At 42.5% G+C, this 24,146-nt stretch overlaps 1 protein-coding gene across 5 annotated transcripts in view; it reads left to right on the top strand.

Annotated features, from left to right (window-relative positions):
• The window catches only part of rabgap1 (RAB GTPase activating protein 1), a 145,348-nt gene that overhangs the window by 22,998 nt on the left and 98,204 nt on the right, over positions 1 to 24,146 (top strand). For 3 of the 5 annotated variants that reach the window (XM_088615292.1, XM_088615291.1, XM_088615295.1), the window contains 9 exons: positions 1,475 to 1,504; positions 2,588 to 2,792; positions 6,869 to 7,073; positions 8,670 to 8,844; positions 16,043 to 16,200; positions 19,760 to 19,870; positions 20,401 to 20,467; positions 22,030 to 22,132; positions 22,692 to 22,861. In XM_088615292.1, coding sequence (XP_088471418.1) covers positions 1,475 to 1,504; positions 2,588 to 2,792; positions 6,869 to 7,073; positions 8,670 to 8,844; positions 16,043 to 16,200; positions 19,760 to 19,870; positions 20,401 to 20,467; positions 22,030 to 22,132; positions 22,692 to 22,861 — 1,224 coding nt within the window. The remainder of the gene's footprint in view (positions 1 to 1,474; positions 1,505 to 2,587; positions 2,793 to 6,868; positions 7,074 to 8,669; positions 8,845 to 16,042; positions 16,201 to 19,759; positions 19,871 to 20,400; positions 20,468 to 22,029; positions 22,133 to 22,691; positions 22,862 to 24,146) is intronic. The other 2 variants (XM_088615293.1, XM_088615296.1) reach the window with 1 other exon arrangement.

Genomic DNA, 24,146 nt, shown 5'->3' with positions numbered 1-24,146 from the left:
ACTGCTAGTTTTGTTGTTGGAGACTGTGGAGGAGTATGCAGGCAGCTGTTGGTCATATCTAACTCTTCAGTAACCTTTTGCTGTTGCAGCTGTGTGAAGCAGCACATTCTTCTGTAATGAATATAGCTTAAATAGGCCATGCAACAGAAAAAAACACCCTATAGCTGTAGTTAAATTAGAACACAGTACATGATGTCTCTTAAGGGGTACAACCACAGATGTTAAGATATGGAACCTATAAAAAAGATTTTTTAAACAAGAATACAGTTTTTGTTAAACAATATATACATTCATTCAACTAATGCATAAAAATCTTATTTTATATTTCAGATATCTACAAGGTTATTATACCACTGAGAGTTATATACGAAGCCATCACTCACTGATTTAGAGATAGATGTTTAAATTCACAAGATCTTTACAAAAGGGAGACAGTTCGTTAGTTATATGACATATCTATGCTGAAGGCGGTTGGAATTTCATCCAAACAATTTTTATATTTTTGCTTTTTCACTGGGAAAAAGTTCAATATATTGAATAACAGCAGCGGCGATTTCTGAAATACAGTTTAAGGGAAAGCGACTTAAAATGTGGTCTGTTTTTCATTTTGTTACCTGGAAGTGTTAACATAGTGAATTAATGTTTTCTTTTTTCTTCTTATCAAATTGCAGAGTTGTAAAGATGAAGGTTTATCTGATGATCAAAAAAGGCACGACAAAATAAAACATTATCACAATACCTTTGGGTCCTAAAATATTTTCAAAATTGGAAAGAAAATATAAGTAATAAAATAAGATATCCATTATGATTATATTATGATTCCATTCCAGTCTCTGAATATATTTACACACACGCATATAGTCTTGGATCTGCCCCAGGAAGACATTAGTTATGCTTTTGTATCCAAGATTGCAAATACAGTGTGACCCCTTCCTCCTCTAAAATCAAAACAATAGCTTCAGTAGAAATGGTTAAATTACAAGAAGTCCTTATTATTTACACCTTGTCACTTCGAGAGAAAGTTTAATGAAGTAACTTTGTCCCATAAAGTTTAATAAAGATTGCCTTTACCTGTCCATCTTTTAAACCTTTTTACTTCTCACTTAAGATTTTATAAAAGCAGTCTCTGAGCACGGAGCCAGTGTTACTGGATTCCCAGATCCCTGAAGGTCATGTGTCTTCTGGTCACACTAGAAACGAGTAGTTTCCTTTGACATGCAGATTTAAGTGTCTGAAAATGTGAAAATCTGTAAAAATATTTGGTGTAGCATAGTCCTGTCAAAGAAGTAACTACATTTCCATGTTTTTTTCATTTTAGCATTAATTGCTAAAGCTGTGGCCTTGAAAACATCAAGTACCTAGTAAATGAGTAAACATAAAAAAAAAATCTTGTTTTTTTCTGTTTTTCTTAGGGAGGTGTTTATAGAGAGCAAGGAATTAGCAAGCAAACTAAACAGTGTTGTTTGTTACACAGGTTATTACTGAGGAAGGTGTCAGCTTTAAGGTCAGTTTATTTATTACTCTTTTCTCTGTTATCATGACAGTCCTGTCTGTGCTGTTTGCTCTTTGTGTTGATGGAGAGTAGTGTGTTTCTTTGCGAAAGGCCTGTGCAATCCTGAAATCAGAAACAGAGCTGTGCTGCAGTGCTTCTCGAATAACACATTTTCAGCCAAACTGTGCTTTTGTGTAAAAATGTTAACTTGGACAGAGATTTGATATTTTACCAGGTGAGATTTTTTTTTTTAATAAATAGCAGGTTAAGAAGAAACATTTATTCTGAGTATGTAGTTTGTTGGAGACTGGGGATACCAGTACTTACATCACACTCTTCTGTGAGTGGTATATACTGTATAATGTCTCTTAACAGCACCTCTAAGGTAGGGTAGCCTTATTTAACTTATTTCTTGAAAATGTGTATTATACACTAGCTCAAAATCCAAAGCAGGGTTTCTAAGGGGGGTAAGAATTAAAATAAGCTGTGATGAGTTCATGTTAGGGCCATTTGACCTCTTGGAACAATTTGAATGAACTAGTAAAGATTAGGGTAGCTGATGATCTGAAGAGAAGGGGTTTATCCCTCCTGATATATAGGAAATCTTCCTATCAACCTCAGCTGACTAATTGCCAGAAAAGACAGACAAAAGGTCCCAAGACCTCCTTGTGACTTATTCTTAAAAGTGAAACAAATGCTTTTCAGCCTGCATGTTTTCCTCTTGTGTCTTCTTAAAATGAGACTAACAGGACCTCGTTCAAATCATTTCTCTCCAGTGCAACATTTTCCTCTGTCACAATAAAGCCCACGTGAAATCCCAGTGTCATTGAAAAGAGTATTATTTCAGTTTTTCACACCTCTTGATCAGCACGGATCTTATTCTGTAGTAGAATCGCTTTCTGCCAAATGAACAGCAAGTTCCACAAAATGCTTTAAACCTGACCCCCTGCCACCCCCCCCCCAAAAAAAGTGTGCCTGCAATATTTGAGGGCTTGGCGTTCCTTTGGAAAAGCGGGGGTGCTGCCTGGGGCTCCTGCAGTGCCTCGCCGCCTGCGCGTCTCGGGTGACCCTGCCCCTCCGCTCGTGCCCCTCCAGATCGTGGGGAACGGAAGCGAGCAGGAGCTGCAGAAGGAGCTGGAGGATGTGCTGATGGACCCCTCGGAGTCGGACCAGGCCGCCGGCGGGGATCACGCCGAGGGGGGGCACCCCCTCTCCGTGGCCCCCCTTGATTTCCCTTCGGGCTCAGCGAGCCCCCTGCCCAAACTGGAGATGGCGCTGCCGGTGAGATCCACGCAGGACGGTGAGTCTCTGGATGGGCGCAGGAGCACCTCGGTGGTCCTGAGGGGTTCCGGACCGGGTCGACTGCTGTTGTGGTGTATGTGGGCTCTCCTTGGTGTTGGCGTGGGGTTTTTGGCACTTGATCAGAGCCATGCTTTTGTCCCTTTGCAAAAGCATGTGCCAGTGCCAGTGCGCCCTGTAGTTGACTGACCTCTCCAGGGCCTAGTCCTGCCATGCTCCGTATTTTTCCCTTGGAATGAAAAGTCTCGGAACGGGAGATTCTTCCCTAGGGAAAAACGGCCCTTAAGGAGTGAGACGGGACATTTTTACCAAATGACTGTTGTGTGATTTTCACACCACTGAGCAAGCGAGCCCAATCAACCTCTTACCGCACACATACCGGCTAGCAAATGTTGTGAAATTGACAGATTTATCATTCCACTCCTAACCACTGCCTGGGATTTTAAGTTAATTATTAAGGAAAATAAACACACAAAAGATATCGCCTAAGACACTCAAAATACTGCTGCCACGGATTGTTTGCTTTGGATGTTGCCCCATGGGATCTTGCAGAACTTGATAGTCTTCCTTAAGTTGTTTAATGTATTAAATGGCATGGAAATGCGTTAATAGAAAACATAAAAGGCATTAAATACTACCTTACCCAAAGCGTGAAGGTTAACTGCAATTAGCTGCCCAGCGATACTGAAGCTGAATCCCTGGGATTCTTCAAGAAACGACTGAATGAGTTAGCTGGTAGCAGCCAGGTGAGCAAAATAGGTTGAATGGAATTTCCTCTTCTTTGCAGCTTGTTCTAAAATAATATCTTGGATGTTACTGAAGTGGTGTGCAAGACTGAAACTTCAAACCTTTTTTTTCCTCTTGTGTCAGTGAAAGTCTGCTATGCGTTACCCCCAGCGTGGCCAAAATATTCTAAAATAGCAGCCATATCACTCTGCAACTCACAGCTGGCAGCTCCACTGAAGTTAAGCAGGTTTGAGTCTGGCCAGTCCCTAGATGAGAGACCTCCTGGGAAAAACTAAGGCTGCTACTAGAAGAGGTGTTAGTGGGGCCAGTAGGGGGCGCTCAGCCTGTGGTCTGGGTGGGTCCTAATGCCCCAGTTTTTTTTACTGGGTCCTGACTCTCTGTGGTCATTAAAAATCCCAGGGTGTTTCTCAGAAAGTGTAGGGGTGTTACCCCAGCGTCCTGGCCAAATTTCCCATTGGCCTTTACCAGTCATGGCCTCCTAATAATCCTCATCTCTGAACTGGCTCCATCACTCTGTTCTCCTCCCCACTGAGAGTTGGTGTGTGGGGAGCGGACTGGTGTCGTTGCATCATACAGGTGGGGACTGCACACTGGTGGTGGTGGTGATTCCCCATTACCAGTATGGTGCTTTGAATGCAGTGTCCAGAAAAGAGCTATACAAGTGCCAGGAATGTATTATTATTATTATTATTATTATTAATTCTGCGGGACCAATATTCTTAAACTTGAATCCTTTCCTGTCTCGAGCACATGTTCTGCTTATTTCATCAGCCTGTGGCACTAGCAGAGAAGACCAAGAGCAATTTCAAACAGGAACAGCAAGGCCCTACAACACACAAGTGTAGCTGTTTATATTCGATCTCTCTTTGATCGTGGGTAGTCAGGTACCACAGCAAATTGACTGAAGATTCCTTAATCTCGCGAAATTGGAGCTCACCCAGCATTCACAGTAGGTTTTGTTTCAAGAAAGGTATGGTTTCAGTGATGTTCACCCTGAATATACAGAGCTGACCAACAGGAGATGATGAAAAAGAGCTGTGAGAGCTCAATACTGATAGTCACAAAATATTTTCAGTAATTCTCCACACTCTGTGGAAAATTCCTTTTGCCTCATGTAGAACATAAACGTCCTGACAGGAACAGGGCATTCAGCCATCGCTGTTCCCTGGCTTTCTGTATGCCAACAGAGCGGTCTTTTTAAAAACGTCTATATTACATTACGTTAAAATGTCTACACTTCAACCTTTTCCAAACTTCCTTTAAAAGCTAAAGCCATTTAATTGTTTACAACGTGCCTGCAGCTGTGAGAGGAGGAAATCACAGAAAACGTAAGGTATTTTCAGGGTGTAAAGTTAAACCTCAAATTAGATACAAAACAAATCCAGGCAGCCCACCATCCGTGGAAGATTTGCAATTGCAAGAGGAAAGATTGAGAGGTAAATTTCCGGGGCTGTTCTTTTACAATATCAAACCATTCATTGTTTATTTTTGGCCACTAGGAGGATACCCAAACTCAAACTGTCAAAATCTATTTTCCATGGACAGGCAGGCTGATCGCCCAGATACCTTGATGAAAATTCCAGTGTGTTGTTTTCTTTCAGAGCTCGATCCAGCGTTTGCCAAAACTGCTACTACACCTTCAGACAGCCCTGAGAAAATGAATGAAATGCAGATTGTTCCCCTCAAAGCACTACAGAAGGGCTGCTTTTTATTGTGCTTGTAATTTAGGACAGATAAGAACTGGGTTGTTTTTCCCACAGAACTGAAACATATACAGTATACAGTTTTCTTGTTGTTCTTCTGAAATCACACCATTTTCTATTTCTTGTTAAGTTTATAGTAATATTGTTGATTCAGGATTACTGTAATATAATGATTTCCTTGTCAATGTTCAGAATGTTCAGCAATGCATTTATCGTATATCTCTGATACCGTCAAGCCCCGATTTTAATGTTCCTAGCATCCCTGGCGCCACTTGTGTGCCAGTAAATCCTTAAATAAGTAAATCTTATTTCATTGATAAGACTTTCAGAATGAATGCGGTGAGCTTTTATAGAAACCATACATCAGACATCTGCAGTCAGGATCTGTCCATCCTAACTGCTGTGGGTTTCCATCTCATATCAGATTTAATGCTAAGTGTAAGAGGTTAACAATAATAATTGCTTACAGTTATATAGCGCTTTTCTGGACACTCCACTCATAGCACTTTACAGGTAATTGGGATCCCCTCCACCACCACCAATGTGCAGCCCTACCTGGATGATGCGAAGGCAGCCATAGTGCGCCAGAACGCTCACCACACATCAGCTCTCAGTGGGGAGGAGAGCAGTTCATAGACAGGGATTATGAGGAGGCCACGATTGGTAAGGGCCAATGGGAAATTTTTGGCCAGGACGCTGGGGTTACACCCCTACTCTTTACGAGAAACGCCCTGGGATTTTTAATGACCACAGAGAGTCAGGACCTCGGTTTTACGTTTCATCTGAAGGACAGCGCCTGTTTACAGTATAGTGTCCCCGTCGCTATACTGGGGCATTAGGACCCACAGAGACCTCAGGGTGAGCGCCCCTGCTGGCCCCACTAACACCTCTTCCAGCAGCAACCTTAGTTTTTCCCAGGAGGTCCCTCATTCAGGTTCTGACCAGCCTCACACCTGCTGAGCTTTAGTGGGCTGACAGTTGTGAGTTGCAGGGTGACATGGCTGCTGGCTTGGTGAGGTGCTTGATGAGTTTATTTTCAACAGGAGTACATGGGTTAATGTACATTGCACTAAGTGCACAGTAATTCTTTGGAAATAAGAAAGAAATGCAATGAAAGAGCCATTTGTTTCCTGGCACAGGCTGTCTTACATGGGCTGTCTCCATGGCTCAGAATTATGCAGGTCACATACACTGATCTGTTTGTGAACTGACCGTTGAAAACCTTAATGCAGTGCCTGATATTGAAAACAGCCCCCGTCACAAGACCTGCCTTCAGCGTAAACGAAGGTTTGCTGCAGTATCTTCTCTTCATTACTAATTGCTTCTCCTAACTCAAAGCTGAAGGGTTGCATGAATACCAGTGAAATCATGAAAGGGGTAAATGACATCAGTCAGCTATGCAATTAAAAAGTGGAACATTTGGGTGATTTAAACATAGCTCTTTTGGGCTGTTGGGTTTATTGCCCTTGACAATGTATTGCTCCTGCGCTGTGCCACAGTTTTTCCTCTGTGCTTAGCCATAGTCGCTCTTGGGGGAGCGCCAAGCGGGAACCGCCCCCCTTCCCCGCCTCCCGTCGCCCCCAATCCCAGCCTCCACGTGACCGACCTTCACCGCTTGTGTCGACAGATGACTCTTCAGGGTCCCCCACCACGCCGGTGCCGGACGAGGACAGCGTCGTCTTCAGCAAGCTGACGTATCTCGGCTGCGCCTCGGTCAACGCCCCCCGCAGCGAAGTCGAGGCCCTGCGCATGATTTCCATTTTGCGGGGCCAGTGCCAGGTGCCTTTAGACGTGACCCTCTCAGTGCCTAACGTTTCCGAAGGGACGGTAAGGTAAGGGCGTCGCACACAAGGCCTGGAGCAGGTGTCATTAGCGTAGCTTCTCTGGGGCTCTGGGGCGCGTTTCTCACCAAGCTTCTGTCTGTGCCTGTCCAGCTTGCTTTGGGGTATAAGAAGTACGGTATACATCATGGGCATCTCCCCTGATTGATCTGACATTTATTCTTTGTTCTCAACGGGGAAGCCAGAATCTGTTCCTGCCGTTTTGCCACACTGTTGAGATACCTCGCCATCTAGGGTGGAGCGGTGGCTCTGTGGCTCAGGATCTGCTCCTGTGGCTGGGAGGTTGCCGGTTCAAATCCCGTGGCCGGCAGAGGAATCCTACTCCGTTTGGCCCCTGAGCAAGGCCCTTAACTCCTACTGCTCCTGGGGCGCTGTACAATGGCTGACCCTGCACTCTGACCCCAAGCTTCTCTCCCTGTCTTGTGTGTCTGTGTCTCATGGAGAGTAAGCTGGGGTATGCGAAAAGACGAATTCCTAATGCAAGAAATTGTATATCACTAATAAAGTGATCTCAGATAGGACAGGATTATCTCATAATAGCAGCTAAATAAGTTCTTCGGAGCTTCAGAACTAAGTTTTAACTTGTTCAGGGGTCATAGGATATCTAGAAAAGAGTTATGGCTTCTGCTCCATCAGTGAATTGAGCTGTGTATGCGGCACATTCATTCATTATGAGATAGAAACAGGAGTGAAGATCTCTAAGGAAATGGTTTTACATCTCTTGGTAATAATATTTAGACAGCATGGGACCAGGATTTGCAGAGTCTGCATTTATGAGCCATATTCTTTTGTGCTGTATATTGTCATGTGCCAACTTTGCACATAGTAAAGTATAATATTTTAAGCAACACTGGTCTTATGGAGGAGGATTATGCAGTAGTTTATGTGGGAGAAACAAACATACATGACCTTGCTTGAGAGTGAATGGACTTGGAGCAGTTTTTAAGAGCTGCTAGAGATATCCTGTCTCGTGCAGCAGGAACTGACAATTGTTTTCTCTGTTTCAGAGAATCACAGCACACTTGCAAAATGGTTAGGGTGTCATTATCACATATTGATGGAGGAAAGGAAAGGCATATAGACAGGGCGATATTCAAAAACTACATTTAATTTTCGGCTTGGGATAGTGCCACAGAATTGCTGAAGATATTCAGGCCGATTTTAGTCTGTGGTTTTACTGAGCGCTTTTTGCATTTTCATGCCATTCACTCATTAGTCAGGGTAAAAAAAATCCAACCTTTGTCATTGAGCTCATTGCTGGTGTCCATTCATAAAACAGGCTTGTTGGCAGTTTTTTTCCCCCAAGAATTGACAATTGTTTTGAATACATTTTTGTAACTTCAGTTTTATGCGTGACACAACACCAAAAGGGACATTTACAGTCTTGGACTGCAAGTTGTGCTCTTCTTTAAGATTATGCATCTGAGGTCTGATTCAGGTTCCCCTAAAAATACTGGGAAAAGAAATCCTGTCTTCCCAGAGCATACCTTTCAATTCAAATGATTTTCACTCTCTCTTGTCCTTTTCCTGCCCCTTACAGTTATTGGTTTAAGCCACCAGGTCTCAGAATTGCTTTTTATTCGACAGGTTATTAGATCCCCAGACGCACGTGGAAATTGCAAACTATCCAATCTACAAGATCCTGTTCTGTGTGAGAGGCCACGACGGGACACAGGAAAGCGACTGCTTTGCTTTCACTGAAAGCCACTACAACGCAGAGATTTTCAGGATCCACGTCTTCCGATGCGAAATCCAGGAAGCGGTGAGTCATATGCTCTCTTTTGCGGAACGTGTCCCACTGACGGCCACTACAGGCGGTCACTAGAAATAGGGTTTCCTTTCTAACTACGGGATCGCTGTGCTGGGCTTTGGCACGACCACCTCCTGTGTTCTCTTGCTGATTGCTGATCTCTGGGTATTGGGATATCATGGGGCGGAATTAGTCAAAAACCCACAGCTCAATGGATTGGAATGGGTAAGAAGGGCCATCAGCTGGCAGCTCTGTTAAAGACTGCCTACCTCTGGTCATGGGAACCTAGAATCCTGCAAGTTTTAATGAAGTTTCTTTCATGCATGCCATCCAACTCCAGGCCTTTGCACACTTAAGGTCCTATGAGCAACGTGTTACAACTGTGCCTTCACTATCTCAAGTCTCTGTTTTATGGGCTTTTTGGAAAGGCTCCATGGTAGGGCACCTGTGTTTCCTGCATTGCTGGTCTGCTCAGTCAGTTGCTGTGGTGACAAAGGGACCAGCTCCGAGCACAGATACAGATATGTGTCATCTATTGTTTAGCAAAACCGTTAAACCTGCCAAGCTTGTAACAGACATCCTACTTAGCAGCATGCACTTATTGTGCGGGTTTAAATAAAAATTGTTTTTAGCTCGGTTCACTTTTGGGTGCTTGTGGTATTTAAAGTCAGAAGCATTACAGTATTGTAAATGATTAATTATGATGAGTAGTTATTGACTTTGTATATCGTTTTATGATATGTTCTTTTGTGAGCCTATTGTACTCTTACTCCTTATGAGCTGATTTAGTATTCATAGTTTTGCTTTTTTAATGTATGTGGGTGTATTGTTGGGAAAACATCAGTAGCACACAACTTCTCCACTGCGTTCACAAAACACACAAGCTGCACCCATGATCCATTTTATTTTTTTATTACTGCTTTGGTGTTTATCCAAAGCGACTTAACATCCATTTTGGCATCTGGGTGTTGTGCTGGAGAAATCTGTGTGAAGTACCGTGCTCAATGGCAGAACAGCTGTGTCTCACCTGGGTTTTGAGCCCACAACCTTCCAGTTACAAGTGCTGAACCCTGGCCACTGCCTCACACTGTTGCCCGTGTAGCAGGGTAGCCATGCTGGCTGAAAGAAGTTCTCATCGTAATTGCACTAGAAATCCAAAAGCACAGAAGAATAGGAGGAAACCAGTGGCTCTTTTGAAAAAGCTTGAATTGTTCTGGAAACTTCCTGCCCAGATGGGTGCTGTTGGCCAACGCTTGCCGTGTACGTTGCATTCAACGTATTTAATAAACCCATTCCACCTTAGAGATATCACCAGGCTACGTCCTATGTTGATGGTTAACACTTACCCTACTCGGTGGGATATCTAAATCCACATTAAACATGTATGTCCAGAATCCTGACCAGGTCTAGTGTAAGTGATCACATTACTCCTGTCCTTGAGTCCTTGCACTGGCTTCCTGTCAGATTTTGTGTTGGCTTTAAAGTCCTCATGTTTAGCTATAAAGCTCTACATAACTTAGCACCTCAGTACCTCTCTGAGCTACTATCATCTAACTCCCCGCCTCACAACCCTCATTCGTCTGATTCTGGTCTCCTGTCTGCTCGTTTACATTCTATGGCTGACAGGACCTTCTCCTGCATTGCCCCAAAGCACTGGAATTCTATCCCTGAGCGCTTTCAAATCAACACTTAAAACCTTGCAATTATGATTCCTGTAATTATGTAAGACTGCTGTCTCCTCTCATTGTGTTTTTTTTTCCTTGCTGTAAAGAGTTTTGAGAAGCCACTTTTAAAGGCGCTATATAAAATAAAGATTATTATTATTTTTATTGTTATGGAGAAATGACCTAAAGCAATAAAGGATCGCGTCTCTTGACGCTCCTCCAAAAGGGCTCTTGCCTGTTATGAGGTTTAGAGTCCTGTGTTCCTAACCACTCTCCAGACTGGGGTCCGCCACCATTCTCCCTTCTATAAGTGAGTGGATTTGTTGCGGCAGGCGGCCGTACTCCAATATACGATTCTGGATACAAAACCTTGAACACTCGTACAAATAAGAATTGTGTTCAGTTGATGCATTTCAAGATTTTCCCTGAAGGGTTTGGATTGTTAATATGCAAGCAACTTTTCATTTCTGAGCGTTGTTGATTATTTGGCTTCTGTATATGAGGCGGTAATTACAAAGGTAATACAATTAGGTGGAGGAAGACATTGGGAGCCGGCATCGTTAGTCTTTTTCAATTCTTGCGGCCACGCAACAATGAAAGACAGTTTTTGCCCCGAAGGTTCCTGTTGGCAGGGCTTTAAATAAATGGGTGGCGTGCTAACACCAAACAGAACTGCATTAAATTCGGGTTAGCTGCATCCTGTTACAAAATAACCGCGTTAATATTTCAGTAGACTTCTTATAAGCACGTACCATTTGCACGCTATCAATTAGAGAATTTTATTTTTGCTCGTTGAGGTGTCCATCCCATCAGTTGAACGCAGTTTTCTGGGCATCTTTCTCCACTCTGTGGTTTTGTGCACGAGCCCCGTAGCAGAGATTTTCAGTAGTGAAGCCATTTCTTCTGTCTAAGCGGGCAGAGAGGTAGGCTGCTCCACATTTTGAAGACGACAAGCTGCCTGCAACTGGTTTTGAATAATGCAGGCCAGCCTTGTTTTAATACAAGCCATTGGGAACATTGCTGGGCCTGTTCAGCACCTTTTTTTTTTATGCTTTACTTGCCTGCAAGTCTGAAGCTCGAGTTAAAATATTCGGAGCTAACATTTCGGATGTAGACCAAGACATTTGCTCCTTCAAAGGTTTCCTAACCTTTACTTCAGGGAATTGGAAGATGGCCTCTGTGGCCTTGAGGGGGGCCTTCTGTGTGAGTAGAGTTCGTCTGTGATGGTGTTTGGATACTGTTAAAGGTCATCGGTCCTCGAATCCAGTGCTTTCTGAGGTCACTGTCAGAGAGCAGCAGGAACTACAGATTTGCATCCCATGGGGCAGATAGATTGTTTTGGTTTTTTTTAAATTCCAGAAGCCATTGCTTACTAAGAGCAGCTATAATGAAATTGCTTGTGTTTGTCTTTGTAGATGATTGGGTGGAGACGACCATGTTTTTTAATGTCCTCAGGCTGCAGATGTAATTCTTCCAAAATTATGAGCAGTAATTTGTTTAGCATTGCATTTTGAGTAATGAAGCCTGTTCCCTTCAGCCCATATAAATAGGGCCTCTGTTCCTGGTTGATACTCACCAGATAGACAGCACTAGTAATGATGGGATGGGTGGTGGTTACACAGATGCATTTTCTTTGTCTTTTGTCTCCGGTGCTGATTTAACATTCCAATTCGCATTTAACATTCTCTTGTCACATTCATTTAACTGTAATAAATTTCAACCATTTTATTAATGTCTAGTGTCCAGACTGGTGTTAGATTTTTTTCATTTCCACATTCCCCAGGCATTGCTGTCTATGTTCGCAGAAATAAGACACAAAATCATGGAGAACGTCGTGAGGAGACTATAATTGCCAAAAGGGATTGACTCTGGTTGTAGCAGCATTGGTTTTTCTGTTTTCAGCATAGAACTTCATGAATAACTTGTAGGAAAATACGTATGTGACTCTTCACATGGATGTAGTACAGGTGGGTAGCTGTGTCAGCATGCGTAGGCTGCAAAGGAACAAGTAATAGGTTTATTCCATGTTGAAAAAAAGAAGAAAGAAAACACAACGTTCTTGAAGAAGGCTCCATGGCCGAAACGTTGTGTTTTCTTTCTTTTTTTCAGCATGGAATAAACCTATTACTTGTTTCTTCACATGGATGGTCGCTTCTATAATGGTGTGGTCTACAACACACAGCTGAACCTGTTGGGAGGCCCTGAATGCAGTCTGTGAACCCGACTCCAGACTCTTCCCCACATGTGCTGTACTCCTGGTGTAAGAGTAGAAATTAAGAAGGGTTCCAAGCAAGAGCAGGTAGTTTTATTGGAATTGGTTACTAGCAATGACGTGACCTCTTAAAAGCGGCTGGGTTATAAGATGTAGCTTACAAAGGGCCCCCTGTTCTCCATTTTAAATGCTTGCTAACAAGCCTTCAGGTGTGTGTTCACATCTTTATTATTACATGCATGTGTATTAGTGTCTGTAACAAATATGATTTGAGAAATGACCGACAGTGTTTTTTTAATTTTCAAATATTTTATTGTCCAGCACAAAATCCCTTTCCAAATCAAATCTCTGTCTCCCCGTAGCTTTTACACTGAATATTAAGGAACGTATTTCAGTCCCAGTTCACATCTGGGTCACAGGACACTCCTCTGCTTTGGCCAGCTCTGAGGAGCTGCTGACTCAGTCATGGAAGTGAAGGTTAGCTTGGCTTAGCTGTGAAGTCGCGAAAGCGATTTTGTGGTGCATCAAGGCAAAGAAGCATTCAGAGTTTGGATAGGTTCTGCTCAGAAACTGCCATTTAATATGAATGTTAGAGAAGTGCTTGTTTTCTGTAGGGAGCCCTGCAAGTCACTGTGAACAGAGGCTTCAAGTAAATGAATTAAGTCAGAGTGATTAATGAGGTTGTGTGGTGAGGCAACTTAGAAAAGACAAAAATGTTTTCTCAGATAATCGTTTTCATTAGGTTTGCTTTTGTCGCGCTGTCATTGTGCAGTGTATCGTGCTGGCTCTGACCCCTCTATTCGCCGGTTATGTTGCATACGGCAAACATATTGCCTGGAGGTGGGGTAACCATCAGGCCTGTCACCCCAAGCAATTTCTTTTCACCTACCGGGGGTTTGGGGTGTCCTTCTACTCTGTACCCCCCACGGTACATTGTTCCTTTACATTAATGTCAATGTATGTATCATTCCGTAGGGTGCTCTGTGACAAACTGTTACAAAAGGTACTTTAGTGCATACATATTGATTGATTTTCTCCTCATTAGATTGGTTTGTCTTTGTTATTCTAAAGCTGATGTAAAGTCAAAGTTATTTTGAGTTGAAGCTGTATTCTGTCTGAAGAGTCAGAGCCAGTCAGTCACAAAGCAGATTCTTGTGGTGGGTACTACAATTTCAAATATAGTACTCAAATATCAATACAATGTTTAGACCAAAATGTAATAAAATAAATCTTTTAAAGATGCGGTGTGAAAATCAAAAATGCTCATTAATAAGCAGACTTCCAATGGTATGTGATTAAGGTATGGTATGTAATTTTGATACCATGTGAATACACTTGGGACTTGGGAATTTCTCTTACTGTATTTTAACTCTCTGTGTATTTTTATTTTACACAAAGTGTAGCAGAATATCACCAAACTCTCGGGTGTGTCATTTAGCCAGCAGCCATGTCACCCTGCAACTCACATCTGACAACCCACTGGAGCTCAGCAGGTGTGAGCCTGGTCAGTACCTGGATGGGAGACCTCCTGAGAAAAACTAAGGCTGTTGCTGGAAGAGGTGTTAGTGGGGCCAGCAGGGGGGCGCTCACCCTGTGGTCTGTGTGGGTCCTAAAGCCCCAGTATAGTGATGGGGACACTATACTGTAAACAGGCGCTGTCCTTCGGATGAGAAGTAAAACTGAGGTCCTGACTCTGTCATTAAAAATCCCAGGGCGTTTCTTGAAAAGAGTAGGGGTGTAACCCCGGCGTCCTGGCCAAATTTCCCATTGGCCATTACCAATCATGGCCTCCTAATAATCCTCATCTATGGATTGGCTTCATTACTCTGCTCTCCTCTCCACTGAGAGCTGGTGTGTGGGGTGTGTACTGGTGCACTATGGCTGCCGTCGCGTCATCAAGGTGGGGCTGCACATTGGTGGTGGTGGTAGTGGGAGTCCCCATTACCTCTAAAGCGCTTTGAGTGGAGTGTCCAGAAAAGTGCTATATAAGTGTAAGCAATTATTATTATTATTATTAATTTTTATTTAAAGTGTTTCTTTCATCGATTAATGAAATTACTGTGGCTTGTCAGTTTATTTTTTATTCCTGCATCGTAGAAGTAAAAATGGACCCCTTCACTGCAGTATGTATCAGTACTCTCCCCTAACTAAGGGTATATCGGTCTCCTCACAGCCTTATAAAATGGGCTTTTTTTGGACATAGATCCAAAGAAAAAATATTCCATGTCTGTTTAATGGTAAATTGCAGAGTTCAGTGGCACACCCTTGTCATATCCATGCAAATTAATCACACAACACCCAAAAGGTCTCTGTCACTGGACAGTTAAAGAATGTCTAAGTAGGTATCAGCTACACCCTGAGTTCACCTGTGATTGGGTTAGGAGCAGTTTTCAGAACAAACCACTGGTTTTGTGTTGCGATATGTTTTAGTTTAAAATGGGTTTCCAAGTTTGCTTGGCTTTTAGAGAATGATATCAGGGATTGGTAACCCAGTCAGGATCACCCCCAAACTCGTCTGGTTTTCTCTCGGTACTCTTAGCTTGGAATCATTGTTTTGTCTGTATCATTTGCATCACTTAAGAAGTTTCCATTTGTCCTGAGAGCTGGCAATTACCAGTTTTCATAACCTCCACCACCACCTTTGACCCCAACCTGTTCAGTGACTGCAAGGTCTGAAAGAAGTATCAAACGTTCTGTTGTGTGTGACCTGGAAACTAAGAGCCAGAACAGAAAATTGCCGACATGTTTAGTTCACCGAAATGACTTGACTGTGTCGCTTCACAAATGCTGACTCACTGTATGTTTATGAGGGTAGCTGGGGAAAAAAGACCTGTGATCTCAGTGCAACTTTGGTAGAAGAACAAATTATTTGAACATTGTTTAAATCCTGCAAACTATAAAATTTGATTGAACCCACAATTGCAATTGATTCAATTATCTATTTTATTGTATGTTTTTTGGTCTTAGTAACAGTGATCAATGCTGACTTGCAACAAACACGATGGATGTGAAAGATACCACATTCAGGACTGTAAAACCCAATCTTTTTCTAATTCAATTTATTACAGATATTCGTGATTTATCTGTTCCAAAATGTCGGGTTGTGTTTGTTAATTTGAAGTCGCTCTCTTCAAGGTGTTCTTTTGGTAAAGTTGTACAAGTAAAAGGATACGGACGCCCATTCTGCTCTGTAGATTACTGCGTTGATTGGGTGTGGTTAATTAAATGTGACTTTTGCTTCCATAGCCCGCGAACTGAAGCTACGCCCCTTTCCTTTAATGCTGTAAGAGCCGCACCATTTCTCCCCAACCAACGGGTCTGTTTGCCCTTTCAGGTGAGTCGGATATTGTACAGCTTCGCCACCGCCTTCCGACGCTCAGCAAGCAAGACTCCCCTCTCGGCACAGCCGCCCCCCATGACGCCAGACAGCGACGTGTTCACGTTCACCGTGTGTCTGGAGATCAAGGAGGATGACGGGAAAGGCTCATTCAGGTATGCAGCGGATAACAAGTGCTGCGATGCTTTTGTTTTTGTTTTTTTCCCCCCATTATGGAAGGTCACCTTTCCGGATATGGGGTCGGCGATGGTCTTTCAGTTTATAGACATGTTGCATCACTCATTACTTTAGATGGACTGTGCAAGTCCTTTGAGGACGGACAGGAACTTGTGTTTGTTTTTGCAGGAAAATGGACACGTCCGACCCCATCTCAAGACATGATAGAGGAGATAGTGGTGTCCCCGAATGAATGAATGAATGAATGAATGAATGAATGCATTTGACATGCCTAAGTGTCTGTATACACACCCTCTAATTCCACTGACTAATGTCTCATTTTAGGACTCTAAGCAGCAAATATACCATGCAGCTTTAATGTGTGTACCTGTTTGTATCTGTACCCATTTTCGTCAGACACTTCTTTTGAATCTGCATTCTAGACACTCATGCCTGTGGATGTAGTGCTTTTCTCATTGTATAAACCTCACAAGACTCACTCTTGCTGAAAGTCTTCTTGGCACGCAATGAGATTGGAAGTGCGCTGACAGATGTGACAAGATAGGGGTATGCTTACGGCCGTTGACTGAACTGAAACCCAGCCTTGGTATCAGGCTGCTGTTCCTATTGATGCATGCATCGGCTGGTGAGTTAGAAACTGCCGGGAAGCTTACAGCATCCGTAATTGAAACATGCACCACTGAATATCTTCCAGTCTGCACGGAAACGTAAATCATGCATCACTTTAATTGCAATAATTCAGTTTTCAATGTTTCATTCAATGTTTCCATGCACTGTGTGAATGGAGTGTGGTGCAAAGTAAAATACAATTCTGAACTTCGTCTTTCTTGAGCATCCTCGCTATAAACAAAAAGTCTAAATTTAGGTACTGAGCTTTTGTATGCATACAAATGGTTCCTTTCATTTATCACTGACTTTAAAACCTTACTTCTGCTTGTATGCACAAAGAAATGGTTTCAAACTAACAAGTCATATTTTTCATGTCATATTTCTGTCTTTTTTGTCATGTTTAATGGGAGTCAGAACCTTAGCAAGAGTACACAGTGTTGGTTAATGTGCAGGAGAGGATATTATATTTGCCAGAATCTCTCAGCCCCTACATTTTATGTTAAACAGGGAAGCTGAATATAACATACCTGTCATATCTATAGTATCCAGACATTTTCAGAAGTGATATTTGTGCTGGAGCAAGAGGAGCAGAACCTGTTTCCTGTCTTAACAGAGTTTTCTCTCTTCCCACAACTTAAGCACTAAGACTGGCAACGTAAAAAATATAAATTGTTTATGACCACAAAAACTTAAGGAAAAAAGGAATTGTATTCATAGAAAAAGCCCTTCAAATTGTAAATGTAGAGCACCATTATAAGTACTTCGGTATATTCATCCTATATACCTTAACCTGTATTACCAGTAAAAAACAATATTATTTTAGTGTGATCTATGTTACATTAGCAGTAGAATATCATGGATGTTTGTAGGCCTTTTCCCTTAACTACAGCAGAAGATGGGCACTTGACGATATAGGAAAAATCTGGTATTAGCGCTTCAGCAAAATGTTTAGACCACTGATGGTTTCAGGTGGCAATTAATTCTGATTCTTTCTATTAAAGATGCATTCAAGCTGTCTGGTATTAGTTGACACATGTTATAGTAGAGGTACTGGGCTTGTGAGAGTGTCACTAGCTTAATTTCAGAGGTAACTGGTGTGATCATACTGCTGAGCTCTCGATTGTTCTTTCTCTGTGGTTTGTCTAAAGCTGCTCTTACTCTTTGGTGAGCTCGTCTTCTACTGATGGGCTTAACTGTAGCCACAAAATCTATCCTGCAAGTTCAGGAAGGGACTCAGATTGCCTTAGGTTGCATTACTTTGCATTTTGTTTATGGAAAGTAGCTCTTAAACTAGTTCTTCCTCTTGTCTTCAAGGCATCTTTGATTAACTCCTGTTTCTGACATCTGTGGGCTCTGATGTTTTCTTCTTTGGTTCTTGATTGAGTAATGAAGTTGAATAAAAAATCACTCCGGAGCTGTGAACCAGCCGTGCAGCAGGGGCTGTGTTTAGTGCTCAGCTGCTCTCTGGCTCCTGCTGTTCCAGCTGGGGTTAGTCCATGCAGGGCTCCTTCAGTGTCAGCCTGCTGCAGCTGAGTTTAGTCCATGCAGGTGGTGCAGGGCTCCTTCAGTGTCAGCCTGCTGCAGCTGGGTTTAGTCCCTGCAGGTGGTTCAGGGTTACTTCAGTTTCAGTCTGTTGCAGCTGGGGTTAGTCTCACCCAAAGTGAAGTACCTGCTAGTGCGAAAAGGGACATGCTTCCTTGATCACCTATACAGCATGCTCACACCTCTCCCTGACGTTACCATACACGTGACTTGAGATTCTGTGGCCTTGGATTAAACTATGTCAATATTTAAATCGTTCCCTAACAATGGCAACCGCTAAGGACAGTTTTTTTCCTTCCGAAAAGCAATTTTGTCTTTGCCTTGTTATATAATTCAGGGGACTGTTATCGGGCCATTACACTCAGATTCTCAGAAGGAAGAGAAAGGAATAATTGTTTTTTGCAGTAGCATTAGACTCTCCCTTTGTTGTGGTTTATAAAAGTCTGCCAGGAAATGAAAAATTGCCATTTCCCCTGCACTCATTTGCCCAGCAGCCTCTATTGAGTTTTCATAATATTTTTTTTAAAGATGCAATTTATTTCAGTAATGGGGCTTTACAATACAAGACCTTTGGTGGGTTCATCTTCTGAGATCTAACCTCAGACAACACGTAATGAGTGTGATGGCTTGAGCAAAACTGTATATCATCACATCAGACAGTCATGAATAGAGGTGCACACATATTGCGTTTACATAGCTTGTGTAACACTAATTTTCAGAATGTTTTTCTTCTTCATGGGTAAGATATTCATGTATAAATGTCAGTTATTTTAAATGCTTAATTTCTTCACTGGTTCACTAGAATCTATATGTTAAATTGTGTGTGAATAATATGAAAAGTTCTTTGTGTAATTAGTTTATTCTGATAATTTCCAGTTTCCTTTATATCCTTTCCACAGTGTTTTATGTGAGAGTCACAGTATTGATTATGATGCCATTTCTATAAGTTCAAAACATGTAGATCATGGGTGGCCAACCCAGGTCTTGAAATGCCACAGCTCAGCAGGTCTTACAGTTCCTTCTGAAATTACCAGTTTGTCTAGACCGAATGAGTTTTGAACAGTTTCACAAGTTAATTGGTAAAGGGATAGCCAGCAGTGGTCCCTGGAATTTTCAAGTTGGATGATGTCTGATCTACCAGGTTGAACAAAAACGCCTCCTTCGGTGGTCAAAGAAAATTTGATCTCGATATTTAGAAATGAATAATTTAAGGACGACACCCCAAACCTACTGGGTTGTGGTTAACCAAAACCAGGTTTGTCCATCCCTGATATAAAAGCTGATGGTAACAGAACATGCCATGAATGACCCCAGACCCTTGCTGTGGACCTGCGGAATCTGTTAACCTGTTGTCATGTTTGTCTGTGTGTTGGCGGGGTGGGATAGTGCTGTAGCAAAAGACAAGGACAAGCAGTGCTTCAGACTCCGGCCCGGAATGGACAGGAAGATTGTCATCTACGTTCAGCAGACTTCCAATAAGGAGCTTGCCATCGAAAGGTAAAGACGGCACAGCGTCTTTTCGCTGCCGGGTGTCAGTTCATGAGGGACTCGCGAACGTCACTTTAAAACGAGCGATGTGACTCTTTTTTTAATACAAGGAGGGCATTTCAGCTGTTCTCTAGTAATCAGACTTTAAATTCATTTGCAAAGACAGGAGAATGTCATTGTTCTCATTCGTGGTACTTAGCACACTTTCTCATCGGTGGAAGATCTCGCTCGCTCTGTGGTTGTGATTTGGTTAATTTCTACCTCTTGCCTGCTGTGCGCATCATGATCATGCAGTAATGAAGCATGCATTCACATGTGATTTCCAACTAAATTAATGTCTAATGGGCCTGGAGAAATCTTGGTAATAGAATATTTGTTCCAATGAATAATACTCCAGCATTTGTTCATTTTGAATCAATGCTTACTTTGTAGATCAAGGCTGCTTTTTCAAAGTTTATGTGCTGTCAGACGTATCCATACATTACTTCTTTGATCATATTTACAACAGAGGCTGAAATTTTGTTTCTCTTCTTTTTAAGGTGCTTTGGACTTCTGCTCAGCCCGGGCAAAGATGTTCGTAACAGCGATATGCACCTGCTGGATTTGGTAAGGGGCTGTTTGTTTTCCCTTTGCTTTCAAATGTTTTAACTGTTCTTTGGGGCTTTGATATAGATCTGCATCGGAGTAAAAAGCAGAGCAGAGCCATACTGTAATGAAATACACAATGCTATAAAATCTTTTTTAAGCACTTTCTATAAAGCATGCAGTGCAAAGCAGGACTATACCCTAATCCGGTCTGTGATTAGGATGTGAGACCCCCTATACACACATGCATAATGTAGAGATGCCAAGTAACTCATGAAGCACAATTTGGGAGGTTTTAGGAAACTAGAGCACCAAGAACAAAGAATATTCCCCAGTACTGAACGCAGGTCCAATGAGCTATGGTGGAGAAGAGGTGAGCAGCACAACACAACATGTTGTTCGTAAAGGAGTTCTTCACACCATAGTGTACAGTGTGGTTTAATCCCAGCCCTGTAGAGACTGAGTGATCTTCAGCTGCCTCTGTGCCTTCTCACTCTGTCACCACTGCTCTCATATAATTCCATGGAGATAAGAGGATTCGTGAACGTTATAGATCTGAAGTTTAAATATTTGCATTTCGTCAATAACAGAACAATTGTTTTTCTTTATGAACAGGACACGCTATTACACTGGTACTTACGTGTGGTTCCCTCACTGATGTTAGCTCAGGGCTGCGCTTTGCTAGCTCAGCGGTACATGCGAAAAGGGAATCTGCATTCGGTTCCAGACAAGTTCTGAGAATTCTGATTACATGTCAGGCTCTTCCCTCTTTGCATGACCTTGTTTGACCTGAGATTTGATTCCGCTGAAATCTTTAATTCACCTTAAGTCCCCTTCCCGTGCATTACTGTGAATGAGCTGAGTTTGCTATTCCTTTTTATTTCATAAACAAAGTGTTCAATTCACAGGCTTTCTTTTGTATTAATATCGTTCACGGAAGTGTATGGGATAAATTATTCAGGCAATTGAGAGTTCACGGAATTCTAAAAAGAAATGACCTACCATGTATAAGGCCGCACAAAGGACTCTTCTCATTAGTGTTAACCCTTAACTTGCAAAACCAAAGAACTGCATTAAAATGTTGCTAATTTGATGTTGAGATACTTTCTGTATGACATCTACTAGCTGAGCACAGTATAGCATGTACAAGTCTGATAGCAGTCCTGTAGTTACCTCCATCAGCTGCTATTTTTACAATAACATGATTATTTTTATTACTACCTTTTGTTTGGACTACGTTAATATTATTATCTGGAATCCTGGTTTTTCCAGGCGTGAAAGATTGTTTCTGCATCTCTCTTCCCAGAGGGAGGCTCTGGTCATCACCTTGCTGTCTCTCTGCATTCAGTATTTATTCTGAACACTTTTGTTGGTTTTGCCAGATAGCTTCCACCATCCAAAAATTCTGAACGCAATGAATGTGTTAAAGTGGAATTGATTTAGCCTGGACTGATGGTCATTTCCGTGATGGTGGGATGGAGCTGAGCGGTTACCATTTAATGAAATGGGTACAGTGACCATTCTTGTTAGGACGGACGCCACACTGACTCACTCCCTGCTAATGTTTCTCTTCCCGAATCAAGGAGTCAATGGGTAAGAGCTCGGATGGGAAGTCTTATGTCATCACAGGGAGCTGGAATCCCAACACTCCACACTTCCAGGCTGTCAATGAGGAAACACCTAAAGGTAATTCTGAGTTAATGAATTGGACTCAATTGGCTACTACTTGCATCGAAAGGCAACTTAAAGGGGTTGCAGTTCTCTTTTTTTTTATGGATTAATTAGTAAAGTAATTTGGAGTGAAGGCCATTGTTTCAGTGTACCTGTGGCCCCCTCTTGGATTTGAACTCCCAACCCCGCAGCCAAGAGTTCACAGCCCTGACCACTGCTTTCCACTGCTGCCCTCATCACAATTTCTGATTTCATTCAACCACCATAGGATGGAAGGTGAAGAAACTTAGATTTGTGAAGCCACAACAGTGGTGCAGTGTCCAAGCAGTCGTACAAAAGCAGTCTTGGCTTTTCTAATTTGACGATCTCCATTTGTTTTTGCTGGCAGCCTAAAGGCTGATTTTAGTCGCCCAGGGTGTTTTTTTTGTGTGACCAATTTTTGGCTCAAAATAGCTACAGCCATGATCTACCCCCTCTGTCTAAGGCAGATATTTCTTCCTGTTGCAGGGGGTTGACATGTGCTCCTTTGTGTGACTTCTTCCTGAAAGCTCAATGGGGTTTTGTTTCCTTGCAGATAAATTAATGTACATGACGACAGCGGTTGATCTAGTTATCACTGAGGTGGAAGAGCCTGTCCGATTCCTTCTGGAGACGAAAGTGCGAGTATGTTCCCCTAATGAGAGAATGTTCTGGCCTTTCAGCAAGAGAAGCTACACGGAGACTTTCTACCTAAAGTTAAAACAGGTGGGGAATCACTAAGTGCCAATCGCTGTCATTCATGTGCATTTCTTAATTCATTTAAACATAACCAGCAGCTATATCATCACTGAAGCTCAGCAGGTGTGAGCCTGGCCAGTACCTGGATGGGAGACCTCCTGGGAAAAACTAAGGTTGCTGCTTGAAGTGGTGTTAGTGGGACCAGTAGAGGCGGAGAGGTGGCACTGTGGCTAAGGATCTGCACCTGTGGCTGGAAGGTTGCCGGTTCAAATCCCGCGGCTGGCAGAGGAATCCTTCTCTGTTGGGCCCCTGAGCAAGGCCCTTCACCCCAACTGCTCCAGGAGCGCCGTACAATGGCTGACCCTGCGCTCTGACCCCAAGCTGCTCTCCCTGTCTGTGTGTCTCATGGAGAGCAAGCTGGGGTATGCGAAAAGATAAATTCCTAATGCAAGAAATTATATATGGCTAATAAACTGATCTTATCTTATCTTAGAGGACACTCATGGGGTCTGTGTGGGTCCTAATGTTTCAATATAATGATGGGGTCAATGTGCTGTCCTTCAGTTGAGACATAAAACCGAGGTCCTGACTCGCTCTGGTCATTAAAAATTCTAGGGTGTTGCTCGAAAAGAGTAGGGGTGTTACCCCCAGTGTCATTGCTAAATTCCCCCCACCCCCTGGTCTTTACCAGTCATGGCCTAATAATCACCCAGTAATGAACTGGCTTCATTACTCTGTTCTCCTCCCCACTGAGAGCTGATGAGCGTACTGAAATGTATTATTATTAACATAGGCTATAGAAGATCTAGTTTGGCACAAAAGCTCCTTTCATGAACACATATATTGTGACAGAGCCTAAGACCGTGTGTGTCTATTGCGCGTATTGGGGTAAAATGTACGTTTCACAAATCTCTTGCAAAGGCAATGCTGGAGAATGTGTTTCCTTACTCGTTTGTTTCAGTTTTCCACATCTCCCCTTTCTGAAAGGAATCGTGAAATAAAATCTAGCTTTCCAATTATAAAAAAGTAATTTAAGAAGTATCTTCATGGAGGTATTCAGTATCTGGAAGAAGAGTTATTTTCCTTATCTGTCGGAGAAATGTGTGCTGACTTCTATGCATGTAGCTAGCTTGATTTAAATACTGGTTAACCAGAATATAACAGATTAGGAATATGTACTGAGTCCCTGGAGGGAGAGAATTTGGAGGGTCTGAATTTCTTTCATTTTTGTAGCTGAAAGAATACTAATTTTGGGCCAAGGTTATGAACCACAGGCTTCACTGTGTTCACGATAATGTTCAAAATAAAGTTA

This window comes from Lepisosteus platostomus, chromosome 21 (assembly GCF_059453375.1).
Source record: "Lepisosteus platostomus isolate fLepPlt1 chromosome 21, fLepPlt1.hap1, whole genome shotgun sequence".
In the NCBI taxonomy this organism is placed as follows: Eukaryota; Metazoa; Chordata; class Actinopteri; order Semionotiformes; family Lepisosteidae; genus Lepisosteus; species Lepisosteus platostomus.
This window is presented reverse-complemented; position numbering and strand designations above follow the sequence as displayed.